A 19,391-nucleotide genomic window follows, 5' to 3' on the forward strand; every position below is an offset into this window, starting at 1 on the left:
ATAAATTTAAAAAAGTTCGTCATTGTCGTTTCATTCGACCATAATTTGGGGCGTCCAGCCTTTCTCTTTTTTAGTGATAGTGATAGTGATATATTTAATTAACAAAAAGTTTAACTACAAAAATCAATATGATTCACCCAAAACCAAACGGTTGACGTGGGGTGAAACAAGCAAAAAAAAAAAAAAAAAAAAAAAAAAAAAAAAAAAAAAAATACATACATGTAACATCATTCAAATACACTATAATAAGAAAGAAAGAAAAAAAAGAGAGAAAAGAAAGAAAAAATAAATAAAGAATAATAATAATACTACAGGAACAGCAGCTACATACCATATTCATGCTGTGGGGTCGCACTCACAAACCAACAAGCAATTACAACTTAATTTAAATGAACTCAAATCAAGTCACCTCCAAAACAAACAAAACTAGAATTCATACTTACTGAATAATTTTTCTTTCAATTTTGCTTTAAAACCACTAACATTTTCTAGTTTCTTCATATCATTATCCAAATTATTCCATAAATTTATACACTTTATAATAAAAGAAAATGTGGACATGGCAGACACTATAGGTCGAGTATAATAATCATTTTTGCCCCTAGTATTTTGGTTATTTATATTCCATCGGCTGTAAAACCAACCGTTAAAGCACTCCGGCAGCTGCTTCATATTGTACCTATGCATAAATACTAATATATAAAAATGATGAAGACCCGCCGCTGGCAGTATCCTAAAATCCCTATAGACTTCTCGAACCGATTCTCTTTCTGATTTTCCTGATAATACTCTAATAGACTTATTTTGGATAATTCGCACAGGACTAACAATTGAAGAAAATGTACCCATGTATACAGAAGAACAGTACAAAATATAGGGATGGATTAACGAAAAATAGAGAGCCTAAGTATACTAATTGGAAACATATATTTAAGTTTACGAATCATCCCCAAATTACGCGATAGAATCCGGAATAAAGTTTCAATATGGGATCAGAAACTTAGAGTCTCATCTATAATAATGCCAAGATACTTTACTGCCTTTTGACGAGCAATAATACCATCCTCATATGCTATATGCTGTATCCATGGATAATAATTCGATGTCCTCGAAAATATAAGAAAATTACTCTTAGAGGGGTTCACCTTTAGCTGATTCACTCTCAGCCATCTTGAAACCTCATTTAGCGATCCTTGTACACTCTCTAGGAGCAGTCTCTCTGACTTTGCGATCACCACTAAAGAAGTATCATCAGCAAACATAGGCACTGTAGCCGCGCTATCCTTTTTGACGATCTCACTCATTCTTGTTTCCAGTTTACTAACAGACTGTGGAAGATCATTCACAAAGATTAAAAATAATAATAAGGGTTCAAGTACCGAACCCTGTGGAACTCCACACTCAATACAATTTTCATGAGAACCCATATTGCAAATTTTAACATACTGTTTTCTACAGGACAAAAAAAAACGTAAAAACGAAAGAGCTGAGCCACAAATCCCATAAGTTACAAAGTTCATAAACAGAATATCGTTACTGACCATATCTAAAGCCTTTACAATATCTAAAAATACAGTTGCCAATTTATCTCCATTATCCAGTGCCAAATTAATAATGCTAGTCAAATATATGTTTGCTTGCTCAGTAGTGCAACCTTGACGGAATCCAAATTGTGTAGGAGTAAATATTCTCTGGTCTTCCAGATATTGATACATTCTGACCGAAAAGCATTTTTCTAGTATCCTATACATAATGGGTAAAATCGAAATTGGTCTATAATTTTCAACATCACCAGTAATCCCTTCTTTATGCATTGGTATTACTTTCGCTGATTTAAAACAACGCGGAAACAATCCTTCTTTTAGACACTGATTAATTAATGAAACAAAAGTTGGAGCAATCACATCCCAAAATATTTTTATTACTCTAATTGAAACAATATCAGAGCCAGAATTGGTACCTTTCATACCATAAACAATGTTTCGAACTTCAGATTCTTGAACTGGGAGTATATTTAAAGATATTTCCAACTCCTTATGACGGTAATTTTTAAAAGCCTGGTCGCCTGTTTTGATTATACTCGACTCTTTCACTCTCCTTCCAACTGTCGAAAAATGGTTAGCAAATTCTTCACAAATTTCCTCTGGATTTTTAAGGCTGGTTCCATCTTTACGGAATATTTCCTGAGGGATTCCTCCAGATGATTGTCCTAAAGTGCTTCTTATCACATTCCATGTTTTCAACGGATTTCCAGATGCTTTTTCAAATTCTATTTTATAATAATCTTGTCTAGCTCTTCGCAGGAGTCTGTTTAGGGCATTACGATAACTCTTATAAATTCACTCATTTATATCACAGGGATGACGTACCTTTTTCTCATACAAATTATTCTTCTTATTTATCGATCTCAATAAACTCGGAGTAATCCAAGGCTTCTTTGAAGTTTTTCTTCTATTGTTGTTAATATTCTTAGAGCATTTTTCCAGGGATCGCTTAATTATTTTGTAAAAGACTCTAAACTTAGAGTCAATATCCGCAAAGATTGAAAACTCTGTATTCCAATCCTTATTGGCTAGCTCATTTCTACATTTCAGAAGTGCATCTTTATCGAGTAACATCCTCAGCTTGAGACTGCTCTTCTTCGTGGAATTTTTATTATCAACGCATACTGAGTGAAATCAACGCGAATTATCTTACGCCCATGACTGAAAGCACATTCTTTATTTAAAAAAGAAAATAGGCTGGGGTAAATCAAAAGGCGTTATGTTGCGCGATATAAATTTAAAAAAGTTCGTCATTGTCGTTTCATCCGACCATAATTTGGGGCGTCTAGTCTTTCTCTTACGCCCTTGACTGGAAGCACATTCTTTATTTAAAAAAGAAAATAGGCTGGGGTAAATCAAAAGGCGTTATGTTGCGCAATATAAATTTAAAAAAGTTCGTCATTGTCGTTTCATTCGACCATAATTTGGGGCGTCCAGCCTTTCTCTTACGCCCATGACTGAAAGCACATTCTTTATTTAAAAAAGAAAATAGGCTGGGGTAAATCAAAAGGCGTTATGTTGCGCAATATAAATTTTCAAGGAGAGCAGAAAATCAGAAAAGTTTAAAGGTTTAATTAAAATTAAAAAGATAAGCTTAAAGGCTTTACTAGGTATCCACAATCAGGCACGAATAATCCTGATATCATAATTTATGTTTGCTATGAATCAAAGCCTTACGAAAATTGCCGCATAATCTTTTTAATTATTGCAGCCACAAAAAAAATAATTCCACCCATAGACCAGATACTTGAGGGATACTTTTTTTTTTTTTTTTTTTTTTTTGCCGAGGTTCCCAGGGTAGAATCTTAGACAGACCTTTGAGGGAATCGCCGCTCCTTCTCTGTAGAGAATGCAAAATTATAGTACCACAGTTATTATAGTACTAAGTTTTGGTGTTTTACTTTAGTAGTTTTACTGTTAATTAAATCCTTCTTTTTCTTTTTAGCAATTCCTTAAATTTTGTTTTCAAATTGGGTGCGTGGTTGTATAGTGGATCTCATTCCATGTTTAGTGAATGTTTGCATTCCTTGGCTGATACTGTCAATCAGCTTATACTTGCGTTTGGAATATACAAATCTAGTCAAGTAAGTTATTTTAATTCATAAAACTTGAAGTCATATTGTATATTATTTTTGATTTTATTGACTGCTTGCCATTTAAATATACTTAAAATGGATTTTGAACATAATGAATTAAATTTGAAAAGTACAAACGAAGTAATAGAACTTGGTTCTTTGTGACCAACAATTGATTCAACAATTGGTTCCTTGTGACCAACAATTGGTTCAACAATTGGTTTTTTGTGACCAATAATTGGTTCTTTGTGACGAACAGTTGGTTCTTTGCGACCAACAATTGGTTCTTTGTGACCAACAATTGGTTCAACAGTTGGTTCCTTGTGACCAACAATTGGCTCAAAAATTGGTTCTTTGTGACCAACAACTGGTTCAACAATTGGTTTCTTGTGACCAATAATTGGTTCTTTGTGACGAACAGTTGGTTCTTTGCGACCAACAATTGGTTCTTTGTGACCAACAATTGGTTCAACAGTTGGCTCCTTGTGACCAACAATTGGCTCAAAAATTGGTTCTTTGTGACCAACAATTGGTTCCTTGTGACCAACAATTGGTTCCTTGTGACCAACAATTGGTTCCTTGTGACCAACAATTGGTTCTTTGTGACCAACAATTGGTTCAGCAATTGGTTCCTTCTGACAATGTAAATCACGGATCATTCGGAAACGCTCATCGATAATGTGTATGTGTCTTCAGCGATACTAAGTAAAGCGTGCTGCTCTGTTGTTATAAGCCCAGCCTCCGACCATCTTCCGGTTGCATTGCATTTGAATTCTGAAGTGAAGAAAAATAACAGAAGGAATAAAATATCAATGCGTGAACTGAAGCCAGTTAATCTGAAAAAAAATTGAAGAACAAATTAGTGTTATTAATGGGGAAACAGTACTGAATGAAGGTCATCCGTCGGAAGCATTTGAAAAGTTTAACCAAATAGTGTCGAATATTTATGATAGCACGTGTCCGCTTAAAGAAACAAATTCCAGAAAGAATAAACCGAGAAAACCATGGTGTGATGATGAGATGTTTAATCTGTTTAATATGATAAATCAGTCGTGTGAGGAGCATCTGAATCATCCGCAGAATAATGAGCTCCATGTGATGTATAAAGAGCTAAGGAATAGGGCAAATGCCCTAAGAAGGAAAAAAAAGAAGGTATATTTTACAAATGTATTTGAAGAAATTAAAGGTAACCCCAAAGCAACATGGCAAGTTGTGAATGATCTTCTAAAAGGTCCTATGAAGCCATCGGAGCCAAAAATTGTGCTAAAGAATAGGACCTTGGAAGAAACTGAGGAAATCTGCAACGCATTTGGACAATATTTCTCTGAAATTGGCTGCAATATTCAAGAAGAAGCAAGGAACTGCCATATTTTAGAATCAAGCAGTTTTGTGGATGAGCGAGGAAGAGGTTTCGAAATGAATTTCTAGCCTTGTACTGAAGAGGAGGTACGCAAAATTGTTAGCACGATTAAGTCAAACAGTGCAGGAGCTGATGGAACGAGCCTTAGAATGCTCAAGTCGGTACTGGTTTATTTGCTTCCTGTCCTCGTATACATTGTTAATATTTCTATGGAAAAGGGGATGTTTCCGAGTGCGCTTAAAATAGCTAAAGTTGTACCGTTGCACAAAGGTGGAGTCAAAACTGACATATCTAATTGGAGACCAATATCAATTCTCCCGATTTATTCAAAGGCTTTCGAATAGGTCATTCGACGATAGAAGTAGTTCAGCGTCTTCTGAAAAATATTAACTCAGTACTTCATAAGTGTGAAAAGTGTTGGGGTGCTTTTAATTACTTTGGAAAGGCTTTAGAAAAGGGTTATTTTAAGATTTTAATTGTAAGTCGGGATTATTTAGACAAAAAGGGTAGTGTTTTAAATTGGTTTGAATCGTATTTAAGTGAAAGGAAGCTACGAGTGGCTTTGAGTAACAAATCTTCTCAGCCGCTTCCCATAAAGTGTGGTGTTCCAAAGGACTCAGTTCTTGGTCCTCTCCTGTACCTGATATTCGTAGACACAATGAGATTCTACATTCCCGGAGCTTCAGTTACTTCGTTTGCTGACGACACGGCTTTAGTGATTGCAGTAAAGTCGCTGCAAGAGCTCTTGTTCAAGGTGAATAAGGCGCTTGATGGCCTACATGAATTTGTTTGTGCTAGCCTACTTAGCGTCAATGCATCAAAACCTAATTTTATGATGTTTACGAGGACTGGTTCTGCTCCCACTCTCCCTGGTGTTATTATTTACAATGGCCTACCGCTCTCACAAGTCGAAGAGATCCGATATCTGGGATTCATCCTGGATCGAAACTTGAGTTGGAGAAAACACTGCGACATCATAGCATGCAAGCTGGCGCGAGGCTTTGGAGTTCTGAACCGTTTTCAAAATTTTTTACCTTTGAAAATTCTGCTTTTATTGTATTTTTCGTTAATAGCGCGTTATATAAATTTTGGTTGTTTGATTTGGGCAACTAATTGTAGTTGCAATTTTAGAAGAGTTCAAGTTCTGCAGAATAAGGCTATAAGGTTGATTGGAAGGTATGATCGTGGTATTGATAGCACTGAATCACTTTTTAGAAATTTAAAAATTTTAAAGGTTGGTGAAATAAGGGATTATCAAATTGGAGTATTTGTATTTCAGTGTCTGAATGGTCTTGCACCGGATTGTTTTATGAATATTTTTAAGCCTAATTCATTTTATCAAAATTGTTCGACTAGGAGTGTGGATAGTCTTGCATCTGAGTCATGGAACTCAACGAGAGCGAGTCAAGTGACCAGACACATGGGCCCGTCAGTTTGGAATTCGTTCCCAGATTCAGTTCGTCAAGCGGAAAGTGTGGCGTAACTTAAAACCCGTATTAAAAATCATTTCTTTTCAGGAATTTGGTAGTGTTAAAGGTTCGAGAGAAGGCTTTTTTTTTGTAGATATTTTATTTTAATTCTTTTTTATTTTGTGCCATTACATATTTATCATTAATTTAATTTGTTATTATTGTTATCCCCTTTTTTAATTTTATTTGGTGTTTTGAATTGGCATGCAGGATATCCAACCAGTCACTTTTTAAATCAACTTATTTCTTTAGTGCGACTTGTTGTCACATTAAGTTGTTTTTTTGTTAATAAAAATGTATGAACCTGAGCCTGAACCTGACCAACAATTGGTTCAGCAATTGGTTCTTCTTGACCAACAATTGGTTCTTTGTGACCAACAAATGGTTCTTTGTGACCAAATCCGAAAACGATTGTGACCCAAAACTTAGGGAATGTTTTGGCTTCTTTTCTGCTTCTGCTTTTACCTCTGCTCTGCCGTCTTCACTTTGAAAAAAGTCTTCAATCGTGTCTTCAGTTTCATTATCAAGCTTAAACAGAAAAGGGGAGAAAAACTGAGAACATTTCTCTGATGAGCAAAATATGAAAGGCGCTGTATTTTTTCCGAGATCTCTGCTATTCTTTCATAGAATAAAGACGAAGATTTCAAAAATGCATAAAACCAATGTACACTAATAGTAATAAACACTACGTAAAAGGGGATAGAACACATCCCTGGGGGTTATTTCAACACGAACAAGTCACTACCATCATTTCATTCCTTAACCGCAGCAATATTGTTCACGTAAATAGCATTAATCTCTTTAAATTAATTAAATAAAACAAAACAAGTTTATTTTAACTGAAAGTAAGGAGCGACATTAAAACTTAAACGAACAGAAATTATTCCGTATTTGAAAGGGGCTGGTCCTTCCTCAACACCTCGCTCTTTACGCTAAAGTTTTTTATTATTTTAAAAAGTAGAGTTGTGACAGATAGTCAAGTTTCCCCCCGTGTAAAATTTCCTCTGGAAAGTTCTCCTCTAGAAACTATCCTTCCAATGTGATATTGCTCCGTATAAAATAATCGCTCCCACTCCGAAAATACTTCCCTCGAAAACATATCTGTAAACTTCCCAATAACCAATAAAATATGTAATATTTTACGGAAAGATACCTCTAGACAATTCTAACCCGATAATTATTACCCCCGGACAATTCTCCTTAATATTTCCAAACGTAAAATTGAGTTGGCAAATACAAAGCAAGAAAAATAAAAAGAATTTTGTATAGGAATCTTGGTAAATTCTCCCAGTGTAAAATTTCCTTTGGAAAGTTCACCTACCGGGAATGTCCCTCCACACGGAAAATTATCCCTGTAGAAAACCCCCCAGCAGAAAATTCTACCCCCTCCCGAAAAGCGTCTCTATACTTCCCAATAAGAAATACTATACTTAAACAATGGGCAAATTTCCTGACTTACAAAGCTTTGCCGAGGGGCTGTGGGGGGCTATGTTATCGTCAAAAATATAATTACTGGGCTTTTCAACTATGCTGAATAAAATGGCTATTTCAGAATTTTGATCGGATGAATTTTAGGAAAAAGGGTGGGTGGGAGCCAGTTGCCCTCCAATCTTTTTGGTCACTTCAAAAGAGCACTAGAACTTTTAATTTCCGTTCGAATTACCCTGTTGTCGATATTCTAGGACTATTGTTTCGATGCGATCATCCTTGGGGAAAACAAACAAATAAACACGCATCCATGATCTTTCATCTGGCAAAAATACAAAATTCCACATTTTTGTGGATAGAGGCTTGAAATTATGCATCAAGGTTTTCGGATACGTTGTATCTGATGTGATTTTCATTAAGATTAATTGACTTTTAGGGGCGTTTCCCCATTTTTTTACAAATCAGGCAAATTTTCTTAGGCTCGTAGCTTTTGATACGTAATACTAAACTTAATGAATTTTATATATTTGGAATCAACATAATAACCCAACTCTTTTGATATCAAAATTTTGTTTTTTATAGTTTCGGTTGCGATCGAGCGGCGTCGCTCCTCACTTACAGTTCGCTACTACGAACTGTTTGATTTGGTCGACACATTCTCTTTCCTTCCTAAAGCCACACCGCTCTTCGCTTAAAACTTTATCTTCAGCCTTTTTGATCTGATAAGCATCATCTGGCTAAGGTATTTGCTTCCTGCAGAAGCCAAGCTGATCCCTCTATATTTACCGCAGTCAGACATTATCAACTTTCTTATAAAGGGATTTAATTAAAGCTTTACTAAAATTACTTGGTGGTTCACCTTTTTCAAAAATAAAATTTATAATCTTCAGTAATTTATTTCTAACCTCGTAACCATCATATTTAAAAAACTCTTTTACCATTCTATCAGCATCTGCGGTCTTTTTACTTTTTAATGCTTTAGTACAGTCTTTAAGTCTTGTTTCGGAAAATAAATCTTCCTTCATTTCCAAATTGTCAAAAAATGTCACTCATTTCTATATCGTTTCCTACAATTTAATCACGGTTTAACATATTCTGAAAATGCTCAGCCCATCTCTATTTAACACTTTCGCTCTCACTGACTGATTCCCCGTTCCTATCTCTAACTAGGACAAGTTTAGACTGACTACTTTTTCTCAATTTCTTAACATGCCAATACAACGTTTTACTGTTATGCCTTATAGCTGCATATTCTTGATTTTCGCCAGTAATTTTATCTATGGTCTTCACTTCACACTTCATTAATTCATAATAATAATAATAATAATAATATATTACGAAAACAGGCTTGCGCCTCTATCTGCAAAAATTCAAATAATCAAATGCTTTTTCACTATAATGATTGTCAATCTTGTTCTTAAATACATTGACTGAATCTGAGTTGACAGTGTCTGACGGTAGTGCGCTCCACTCGGAGACAATGCGGTTGCTGACTCTCCATCTACCAGCATCTCTTCTGAAACGTTCTTCGGTTAGCTTAACTCATGACCTCTCAGGTTATTATTCTTGAATGTTATTATCTCTTCAGGAGGGATGTTGTCGTAGTATCTGTTGCATATTTTATATACTTCAATAAGATGTCCTCTCAAAAATCGGTATGAGAGACTTGGGAGCGATAATTTTTTCAAAGGGTCTTGGTATGATAAGTCTCTAAGTGATGGAACAAATTTAGTAGCCCTCCTTTGGATTTTTTCTATCGCATTGCTGTCTTTTTCAAAAAACGGCCTGGTTGTTGTATGACCGTATTCGATCATTGGTATCACTGACGATTTGGAGAGTGTAGAAAACAGTGTTGAGTCAGTAAGAGAGAAATTTCTTAGAATAATACCCAAGGCTTCTGATGACTCATTCATAAATTAATACCGAATAATTCCCAAGACTGTGAAGGTATTCATAAATTAATACCTTCTCTACTACCCTTACTTTCCTCTTATTCTCAGATGATCTGTTGCTAAATAACTTCTTTTGTGACCTTCTCTTCTTTTCCACCATGCTTAAAGTGTTTTCGCAAGTATTCCTAGCTGTATTTCTGACTTTCTTCCCTATCTTCTGCTACTTCGCAAACTACTTTCCAAAAATTATCCCATCCATCTTCTACATTGTCAGATTTTAAACTCTTCTGTTTCATACACGACTGCTCCTGGAAAGTTCCTCTAAAGTTTTTATCCTGAAGTCTACCCAAGTCATTACTTCTCGGAAGGAATTTATCCTACCTAAATTTCCCCTTTAGATGAGACTCGGTTAAAAATGGGCAAAACTTAAAAATTTAATAAAACTTGAAAATCATTAAACTTGTAACTGTTCTCTTATTAACCCTGTAATAGGTGAGTATTTTCGCTTATACTTTTGTTTAGTAACATGCTAAAATTTGGAAGAGAAAAGTTACATTAAACTTGTAACTGTTCTCTTACTAACCATGTAATAGGTGAGTATTTTGGCTTATACTTTTGTTTAGTAACATGCTAAAATTTGGAAGAGAAAAGTTACATTTTTTGAACTTGTTGTGTTAAAATAGCTAGTGAAAATCTCTAATGATTATGAATGAAAGATTATAGTTTTGTGTAGTTTTGATACAGGCGAAATATCCGCGTTGTTTTACATTTTTCGTCTTTTCTCTCTACTGGCGACAGTCTCGTTTGTCATTCTTTCATTGAGTTTTATCTCTTTGTTAGTTTTTTGTTGATGATTATGTGAAGAAATTCCTGAAAATATTTTCTTTATGACATATATGTGGAAATCAAATATTAAACTGGTTCTAAGAAAATAATATGCAACTGATGCGACATCTTTGCGAAATTCAATTTCAATGGCTTCAAATTATAGAGATGTTGTAAATACGTCAATGGTCGTTTTTATATACATTAAAGGTCTTTTACTAGCGAGGGGAGGACTCCATCGCTTCTTTCCTGACATAAAAATTTTCGATAATTGGTAAAACTAAATCACTATCAAATCGATTATTATTATAGTCAGAAAAAGACGAAATAGACCTAACAAATCTTAACCTAATTTGCCTTGTATGTACTTTACTTGTATGCTCTAAATAGAAGATGCTTCGAGCCTCAAAATGCTTTATCTTACACATCTAGTTTCATTTACAGAAACTTAGCTATTAAGCTTTTATGATGAAATAAAGACAAATAAAAAATTGAAAAAAATCGTTTTATTTCTTGATAATGAACTTTTAATTAAGTCTATTCATTTTCCTATTTTGTAAATCCAAAAGGTTATAGAAAACGTTAAAATTGCTTGTCTGTTTTGCAAACCTTACACTTTCAAATAAGTGTGTATCCAGGATTTTTTTTGGGGGAGGGGGGATTGTTTTTTTCGGGTGGAAGGGGGTTACAAGAAAAACATTAAAAAAACATCAAAATGTTTATATAATCATTTTCTTTTCTATGTTAATAATGTTTAATTTATTAGTTTATACTAATATTTTATATTATGCTAGTATTTATATATTATTTTAATATATAATAATAATTTTTTAATTAATATGTTCTAATTTTTATTTATTGCGTTTATTAATTGATTTATATATAAATCTTTTTCCTTTTTTTTTTATTTCAGAGTGCGAATATAGCTCATCCTTATGGCTATTCAAATATGCGATACGTCACGTCACTGATATCTGGTGTGGGAATTTTTTGTGTTGGAGCCGGGCTTTCAGTATACCACGGAATTACTGGCCTTTATAACCCTGAGCCCATTGAATCTTTGAACCTGGTATGATCTCATTTTGTTCAGTCATCCCTTTTCTTATTGTTTTTGATGAAAGATTAGAGCTTTAAGTCAAAAAGGGATTATTGGATTTTATTGATGTCTTAATTCTTGAATCAGGTATAGTGTCAAATACTGACCTTAAGACATAAAATAAGAAGAAGCTGATCACAGTAGAAACTTTAACACTCTATGATAGGAAAAGGATAAAATGAAGTAACAGGGCTGCCACTGACAGTGCAGCGTAATCGAAAAAGATAAGACAAATTCAAATCAAGCTCAATTTCAATTTAGAATTTTAAATTGAAGGCCAAAGTTTGTTTTCAACCTGGCGATTAGGGACTGCTAACCCCCTTGCATTAATATTGTTTTCCAAATGCCTGGGCCCTTCTTATTCAAATTATCAAATATTCTCCTTTTATTATTCCCCTCCCTCCCAAAAAAACTGAAATTTTCAATTTTTAAGCTTGTTTTTAGCATTATGAAATAGTTAGGGCAGGCTAATATGCAAAACAAAGACTGGAAAAAAGCACAAATAGGTCTATTTTACCATTTTAGAAACAGATTTAACAAGAGATATATACAACTTATATTTTAATTTATGTTCTGATAACTATTTTTATGGTTTTTCTGGGTGATACTAGAAGGCTTTGGTTGTATCTGGAGATGAACTCGAGGGTCCATATCAGTTTTCCACTCTCTCTACTTTTGGCCTTAGACCCCGTTGTCCGACGTGAGCCTCTTATTACTTTTCGCCCCTTGCCTCAGAAATAAGTTGCAACAGGGCAAGGGTCACAACATGCTACTTAGTTGGTAGCTTGTTTAATAATATTGAACATGTGAAATTATTTAAACGCGCTTTACTTTATTTGATGGCGATCTTTTATCGCCAAAAATGGTTGGACGTAGTGTGAGATGACAAAGCAATCATCAACCAATCAATCATTTTATTAATACTAAAAAATTACAAACGTAAAGCGGTTACTAAACCCAAGAAGCTTGGCTTGGCTGTATAGCACAAACGTAGTTTTGTTTCCCTCCTTCCCCAATTTTGGGAGAGTTCCCTCCTGAGTTTGAACTAATGTATCAATTCCCTCGAAAAATAACTTTCCCTCGAATTCACTTTATGCTTCTAAACATAATATTTTTCAATTAATATTGTCTATATTTCATTTTGATGGAATAAATATTGTTTTATCTTAATATCTGATCTTTTCAAAAAGCGTTCTTTTAACGAATTTTATGGTTTTCTGGGTGGGTTGAAACTTCGTTCATTTTGCTACTTTTTTTTAAAGCGATGGAAGGTTGTTTTTTCCATAGAGTTGTAGAAAAGTATTTATTTTTACGATTTTATGTACTATTTAACATTTTTGGGAGGTGGGTGGGGGGGGGCGTCCCTATTAGCTTTTCGGTGCTTGTTTTTTTCCCCATAAACTCTAATTTTTGTTAACAACATTTTATTAGTTAGAATATCGAAAATAACTGTTTGATTTATGTCTTAATGTTGGTAGGAAATTTATTCAGGATTGGTAGGAAATTTATTCAAATTGCTTCCCATATTTGACTTGAATTTAGTTTTGTCAGTAAATTAGTACGTATGTAGTTGGAGGGGGTGTTCTCCCCCTCCTGAATCGTGAAATTTTTGTAATCTTTGATTTTTTATATGTTAGCTATTGTTGATCAGGTTCGGTTTCTTTTATATATTTTTTCATTTTTTACTTTCTCAATAAGTCTCTACCTGTGTGTCCACCGTGAATAAATATCCGATTTTAATGTTTAATGATTTCATTTAATACTCCTAAAGTTTATCCAATGCATCCAATACTGGTCAGGGTTGCCAACTTGCACACTTTTCGCGTGAAATGCATTCTTTTTTACCTCAGAAATGATGCGGAAGAATGAAAATCACTCTTTTTGGGTATCAATTTTCATTCGCTTGAAACGTCAGTAGTTGGTAACTTCGTCAGAAGAGCAATTAACCCAAGGTACAGGGTTGCCAACTTGCACACTTCTCATGTGACATGCACTCTTTTTTTTATCTTGTGCCCTCTTTATAGACATTAATTAAAATTTTTTTCACAAAATAAGTTTTTCAAAGAAAAGTAACGAACTCCATTAAACCAAAGATGAACAAAAATAAAATAAAATAATCTACCAAGCGTGAAACTACCACAAATCATCATCGATAAATAAATGAAACCACAAAAAGAACAGAAATTACTATAAATAATCAAGTCAAACTCAAAACGAGCAGAAAGAAACATGAATGGGGCTCAAAACACCTATGCCTTCCCAGGGCAAGGACATTATTTGCACTTTGCTGAAAAAATATAAATGTTTCTTTTTTCATAATTTTAATGAATCAAATAATATTAACATTTTGATTACTAAATATCAGTATATGTATATTAAACTGACAATGTACATTCATTTGTATTTTTTTCAGTAAAGTGCAAATAATGTTCTGGCCCTGGGAAGGCATAGGGGGTTTTGAGCCCTACTCATGTTAATTTCTGCTCGTTTTGAGTTTGACTTGATTATTTATTGTAATTTCTGTTTGTTTTGGGTTTCATTTATTTATCGATGCAGATTTCTGGTAGTTTCACGTTCGGTAGATTATTTGATTTTTTTTTTCTGCTCATTTTGGTATAATGGAATTCTTTACTTTTCTTTAAAATACTTATTTTGTGAAAAAGTTTTTTTTATTAATTTCTGTTCGTTTTATATTGATATAGTCTTTTCAAGGAAAAAGAAAATTATACTTTAAATATTTTTGTTTTTTTAAGACTTTATAGTTTGGCCTGCTATTTGTATGCCAAAGAAAAATTTTCAGCAATTTTTAACAACATACACCCTTTTAAAAATCTGGGCACAAATAGTAGTGTTTAATTTAGTTTCATACCTCCTCTAGTTGACCTAAAATAGAAAACTTGATACCATTCGCAAAAAAAATATGTTTACTTTCTTTGATAGCTTGGATGAACTTACACTATTTTGATTTGATTAAATTTTAAGAGCAGAAATAACCCCGAAAGATTGAAAATAATGCCCTCAGTCGTTTTTGGGATACCGATGAGATGCCTTATTGGGATCTAGCATTCCCACCGTGCATTTGGATTTAATCTTAAGGCAAGATTTAGTTTTTAAACATAATGTGCAAATGGGTGGGTGGGCGTGGGAGGGGGATTAGTTGACTATTAAGAAAGGCATTAGCACTTTCTATTTTCAATCGAATGAGCCCGTTTCGAAATTCCTACGACAACTCCTTTGATACGAAGTGTCCTGGTCTAAAAAAAAAATAATAATACATTGTACCCACAACTATCTTTACTATAAAAATCTGAAGCCTTCCAATCACTTTCGACTATAAAAAAGGGCATTAGCCCTTTCAATTTCCAATCGAATGAGCCCTTTTTGAGTTTCTACGACAACGCTTTCTATAAACACCTTATATGCCCCCAAGGTATAAATTACAACCCTTGCCCTGAGGGCAGTGAGGGGGTTGTCATCATCAAAGATTTAGTTTCCAGAACTTTCAACTACGTTAAACCAATTGGCTATCTAAAAATTTTGATTGGATTTGTTTGGGGAAATGGTGGGCATGAGAGGGGCGTTTGTTGTTCTCCAATCACTTTCAACTTTTAAAAAAGGAACTAGCCCTTTCAGTTTCCAATCGAATGAGCCCTGTTTAAGTTTCTACGACAACGCTTTCAATAAAAAACCTCATAACCCCCAGGGAATTACTCACAACCCTATCCCTGATGGCTGGGGGGGTTGTCATCCTCAAAGACCTAATTTCCAGAACTTTCAACTACGTTGAAGAAAATTGCTGTCTCAAAACTTTGATTGGATGTGTTTGGGGAAATGGTGGACGTGAGAGGGGGGTTAGTTGCCCTCCAATCATTTCCGCCTGCTAAAAAGGGCACTAGCTCTTTCAATTTCCAATCGAATGAGCCCTTTTTGAAGTTTTTACGACAACGCTTTCTATAAAAAAAACCTTATATGCCCCAGGGCATAACTTACAACCCTTGCCCTGAGGGCTGTGAGGGGAAGGTTGTCATCCTCAATGACATAATTTCCAGACCTTTCAATTACGTTGAACAAAATGGCTATCTCCAAATTTATATTGGATGTGTTTGGGGAAATGGTGGGCGTAAGGGGGGGGGGGAGTACTTTCCCTCCAATCACTTTCGACTATTAAAAAGGGCACTAGCCCTTTAAATTTCCAATCAAATGATTCCTTTTTGAGGTTTCTACGACAACGCTTTCTATAAAAAAAACTATATGCCCCCAGGGCATAACTTACAACCCTTGCCCTGAAGGCTGTGGGGGGGGGGAGGGTGTCATCCTCAAAAACATAATTTCCGGACTTTTTAGCTACATCAAACAAAATGGCTATCTCAAAATTTTGATTGGATGTGTTTGGGGAAATGGTAGGTATGAGAGGGGTGTTAGTTATCCTCCAATCACTTTCGACTATTAAAAAGGGCACAAGCCCTTCTAATTTCCAATTGAATGAGCCCTTTTTGAAGTTTCTAAGACAACGCTTTTTATAAATAAAACCTTCTATGCCCTGGCTGAGGGCTGAGGGGGGGGGGGGTTGTCATCCTCAAAGACCTAATTTCCAGAACTTTCAACAACATTTAACAAAATGGATATCTCAAAATTTTGATTGGATGTGTTTGGGGAAAAGGTGGGCGTGAGAGGCCTCAGTTATGCCTCAGGCCTAAGTTATGCCTAAGGGCATAACTTACAACCCTTGCCCCGAGGGCTGTGAGGGGGTTGTCATCCTCAAAGAAATAGTTTCCAGACCTTTCAACTACGTTGAACAAAAATAATTATCTCAAAATTTTGATTGGATGTGTTTGGGGAAATGGTGGGCGTCAGAGGGGGGTTCGTTGCCCTCCTATCATTTTCGACTATTAAAAAGGGCTCTAGCCCTTTGAATTTCCAATCGAATGAGCCCTTTTTGAAGTTTCTATGAAAAAGCTTTCTATAAAAACCTTATATCCCCCAGGGCATAACTTACAACCCTGGCCCTGAGGGCTGTGGGGGAGCGTCCTCCTCAACAACATATTTTTTATCAGGAAATCAACTACGCTGAACAAAATGGCTATCTCAAAATTTTGATTGGATGTGTTTGGGGAAATGGTGGTGTGGAAGGGGGGTTAGTTGCCTTTCAATCACTTTCGACTATTAAAAATGGTTCTAGTCCTTCCAATTTTCAATCAGATGAGCCCTTTTCGAAGTTTCTACGACAGCTCCTTCGATACGAAGTGCCTTGGTATAAGACCAAAAAAAAAAAAAATAATAATACATTGTGCCAACATCATTCTTCACTTTACTACGATTGGAAGTTGGCAACCCTGATACTGGTTCTCCTGATTGTCGTTCATTTTCAGATTCTAATACTGTCCATCATAAATAGAGAAACAGTGTAGATGAGTATAGGAAAGGAAAACAAAAAAGGATGCGGCAAAAAGAAAAAAAAAAAGCTTCCTAGTTTAAACACCATTCGTCAAAAATAACCATATCAAGAAGGCAGGTCAACAGAAAATGCTTCATTTTTGAGCGACATTTAGCAATTGGGAGTTTGTAAAAGGGTTGCAAAATGGTTATTAAAAAAAAAATCATATCCAAATAGTTATTGCAGAATGGATACGGTAGAGAATATTTGCCTTGTATATATTTTCATCCTTTATATTTCTTGCGTTTCGTCTGCTATTGTGCCAAAAGACATCTTCGATCTGATCATTTTCGTTTCTCCCCTTGTTATCTTTCCCACTTAGGTTCAAAATAGCGGTCGGCACCGTTTCTGTTTTTGGCTAAAACAGAAACGGTAAAAAACGGCAATGAAAAAACGGAACAGAAACAAAAACGATGAAAAAAAAACGGAAATCCGTTTCTGTTTTTCCATTTTTTTACCTAAAAACAGAAACGACCTGTTTTTACTTAAAAAACGGCCGTTTTAACAGATATTTCTGTTTTTTTCAGTTTCTTTAGATTTACGAAAGTAACGTGAATATTTATTAATATAAATTAATAAAAAAGAACAAATTTACAAAAAGACCAAATATATGAAAAGACCACATAAATTAAAATTTATCACTTAAAAACATTCGGAGTTCAAGTGACTTTGCAGGCATTCGTGAGCAGTGCTTTCGCGTAAAGTACCCAGCAATACTAAATGCAATCTCACTGGGTACTGAAGTTGCAGGGACTGATAGATGCATACATGCAATTTCACTTAACTCCGGGTAAGTGTAAAAGCAATCAGACCAAAATTCTAGTGGATCAGAATTATTTTGTCCTGATCTTCGTTTCTCTCTCAAAAACACAGGAACTCTCTCCTCATATGCCCTGATAATATTTGCTGCCACGCGGTCAATGCTCATACTGTTGGCATTTTGCCTCATAGAGTTTATCCGTAACCCAGTCGTGTAGAGAAACTTAGAAAACAAGCTGTCTTCTTGATCAAGAGTCTCTGGTGACCCTTTTCGGTTAGTCCCTGCCTTAGTAGGAGCGACGTCAATAGGGAAAGATGTGGAGTTCAATTGGATTGGATCGAGTTCTTCTGTGCTTCTCTGCTCGGAGATAAATTGCTGGAGAAGCGAGGAGATGGACTGACGAGCTGACTCTCTGTCTACATGTGTTATTTTTTCATAAATTGCAGGGTCCAAAAAACCAGCTCTTGTGAAGAGCATCATATCAAACTTACGACTGGCTGAAAAATATCTCCTGAGCTGAACAACTTGAAGTTCCTTCAGCCCATTGATTGACTCAGCCATAATACTAGTATCTGGAGTCTGACAAAACAACAGTAATCCCTTAATCATCAGCACGACTTTGCTTGCCGAAACATAATTGTATCCACTAGCTATCACTGTTGCCTGTTTGAACGGGCGAAGAACCTCAATGACAGCTCCCATGATGGACCACTCATTGCTGTGAAGTTCGAGCTCTCTAATCTTAGCGTCACGTCGGTTTTGGTTGAAGAAGTCGTGCAGTGGCTCTTTTCGGGCACAATACATTTCTATCATGGTAAGTGTGCTATTCCATCGAACATTCGTGTCTTTTGTGATGGATGGACTAAGATTATATGTCTTGCAGATACCTTCAAAAAGATCGTGGGATTTGGAAGATACTTTCAGGATTCTAACCAGCTTTCGTTTTTACCAGTGCTGGTCCCAGCGTCAATACTTCACTAGAGACGCCTCTTTGTCTAGGTATTGAGCTCTCACTATCGCTGTCAAGGTCTGGATCATTTAATTCGGAGCTACTATCATCATCATTACTGCAGTCGGTATGTCCAGTTTCTTCAATGTCATCATCTCCTACAATCAGGTCACGAAAGTCATCTTGTTCAGCAGTATCAACGTTGTCATCAGATTCTGAACCGGATCCTGAATCATTTAGGTGGGGAACACTCACTAAATCTGCCGGGTTTCTGCATTCCCACAGCTTAAGGGCATTAGTCACCACATTATACAGGTTGTGTGCAAAGCAAGAGCTTCGCATAATGTCACCGTCTCTGAGAGCCTTTACTATATTAGCTCCCGAATCAGTAATTATAAAGTAGACTTTCCGTAGAATTCTGAACTACTGGAGGCTACTACGGATTGCACGAAGAATGTTGGCGCTAGTTTGAGCAACTTTTAGTCTCTTAAAATCAAGGATTCTATGCACCAGAGTGAGCTTGCCGTCAGTGCTTTTCATCGCATAATGAGCTGTAATA

At 35.4% G+C, this 19,391-nt stretch overlaps 1 protein-coding gene across 1 annotated transcript in view; it reads left to right on the forward strand.

Annotated features, from left to right (window-relative positions):
* Positions 1-19,391, forward strand: part of ZnT49B (solute carrier family 30 member 9) — an 84,342-nt gene that overhangs the window by 21,701 nt on the left and 43,250 nt on the right. Inside the window, exons 5-6 of the mRNA XM_089107184.1 lie at positions 3,490-3,628; positions 11,507-11,662. Coding sequence (XP_088963310.1) covers positions 3,490-3,628; positions 11,507-11,662 — 295 coding nt within the window. The remainder of the gene's footprint in view (positions 1-3,489; positions 3,629-11,506; positions 11,663-19,391) is intronic.

This window comes from Artemia sp. Qi Xiang Cuo, chromosome 21, assembly GCF_049724085.1.
Source record: "Artemia sp. Qi Xiang Cuo chromosome 21, ASM4972408v1, whole genome shotgun sequence".
Taxonomy (NCBI): Eukaryota; Metazoa; Arthropoda; class Branchiopoda; order Anostraca; family Artemiidae; genus Artemia; species Artemia sp. Qi Xiang Cuo.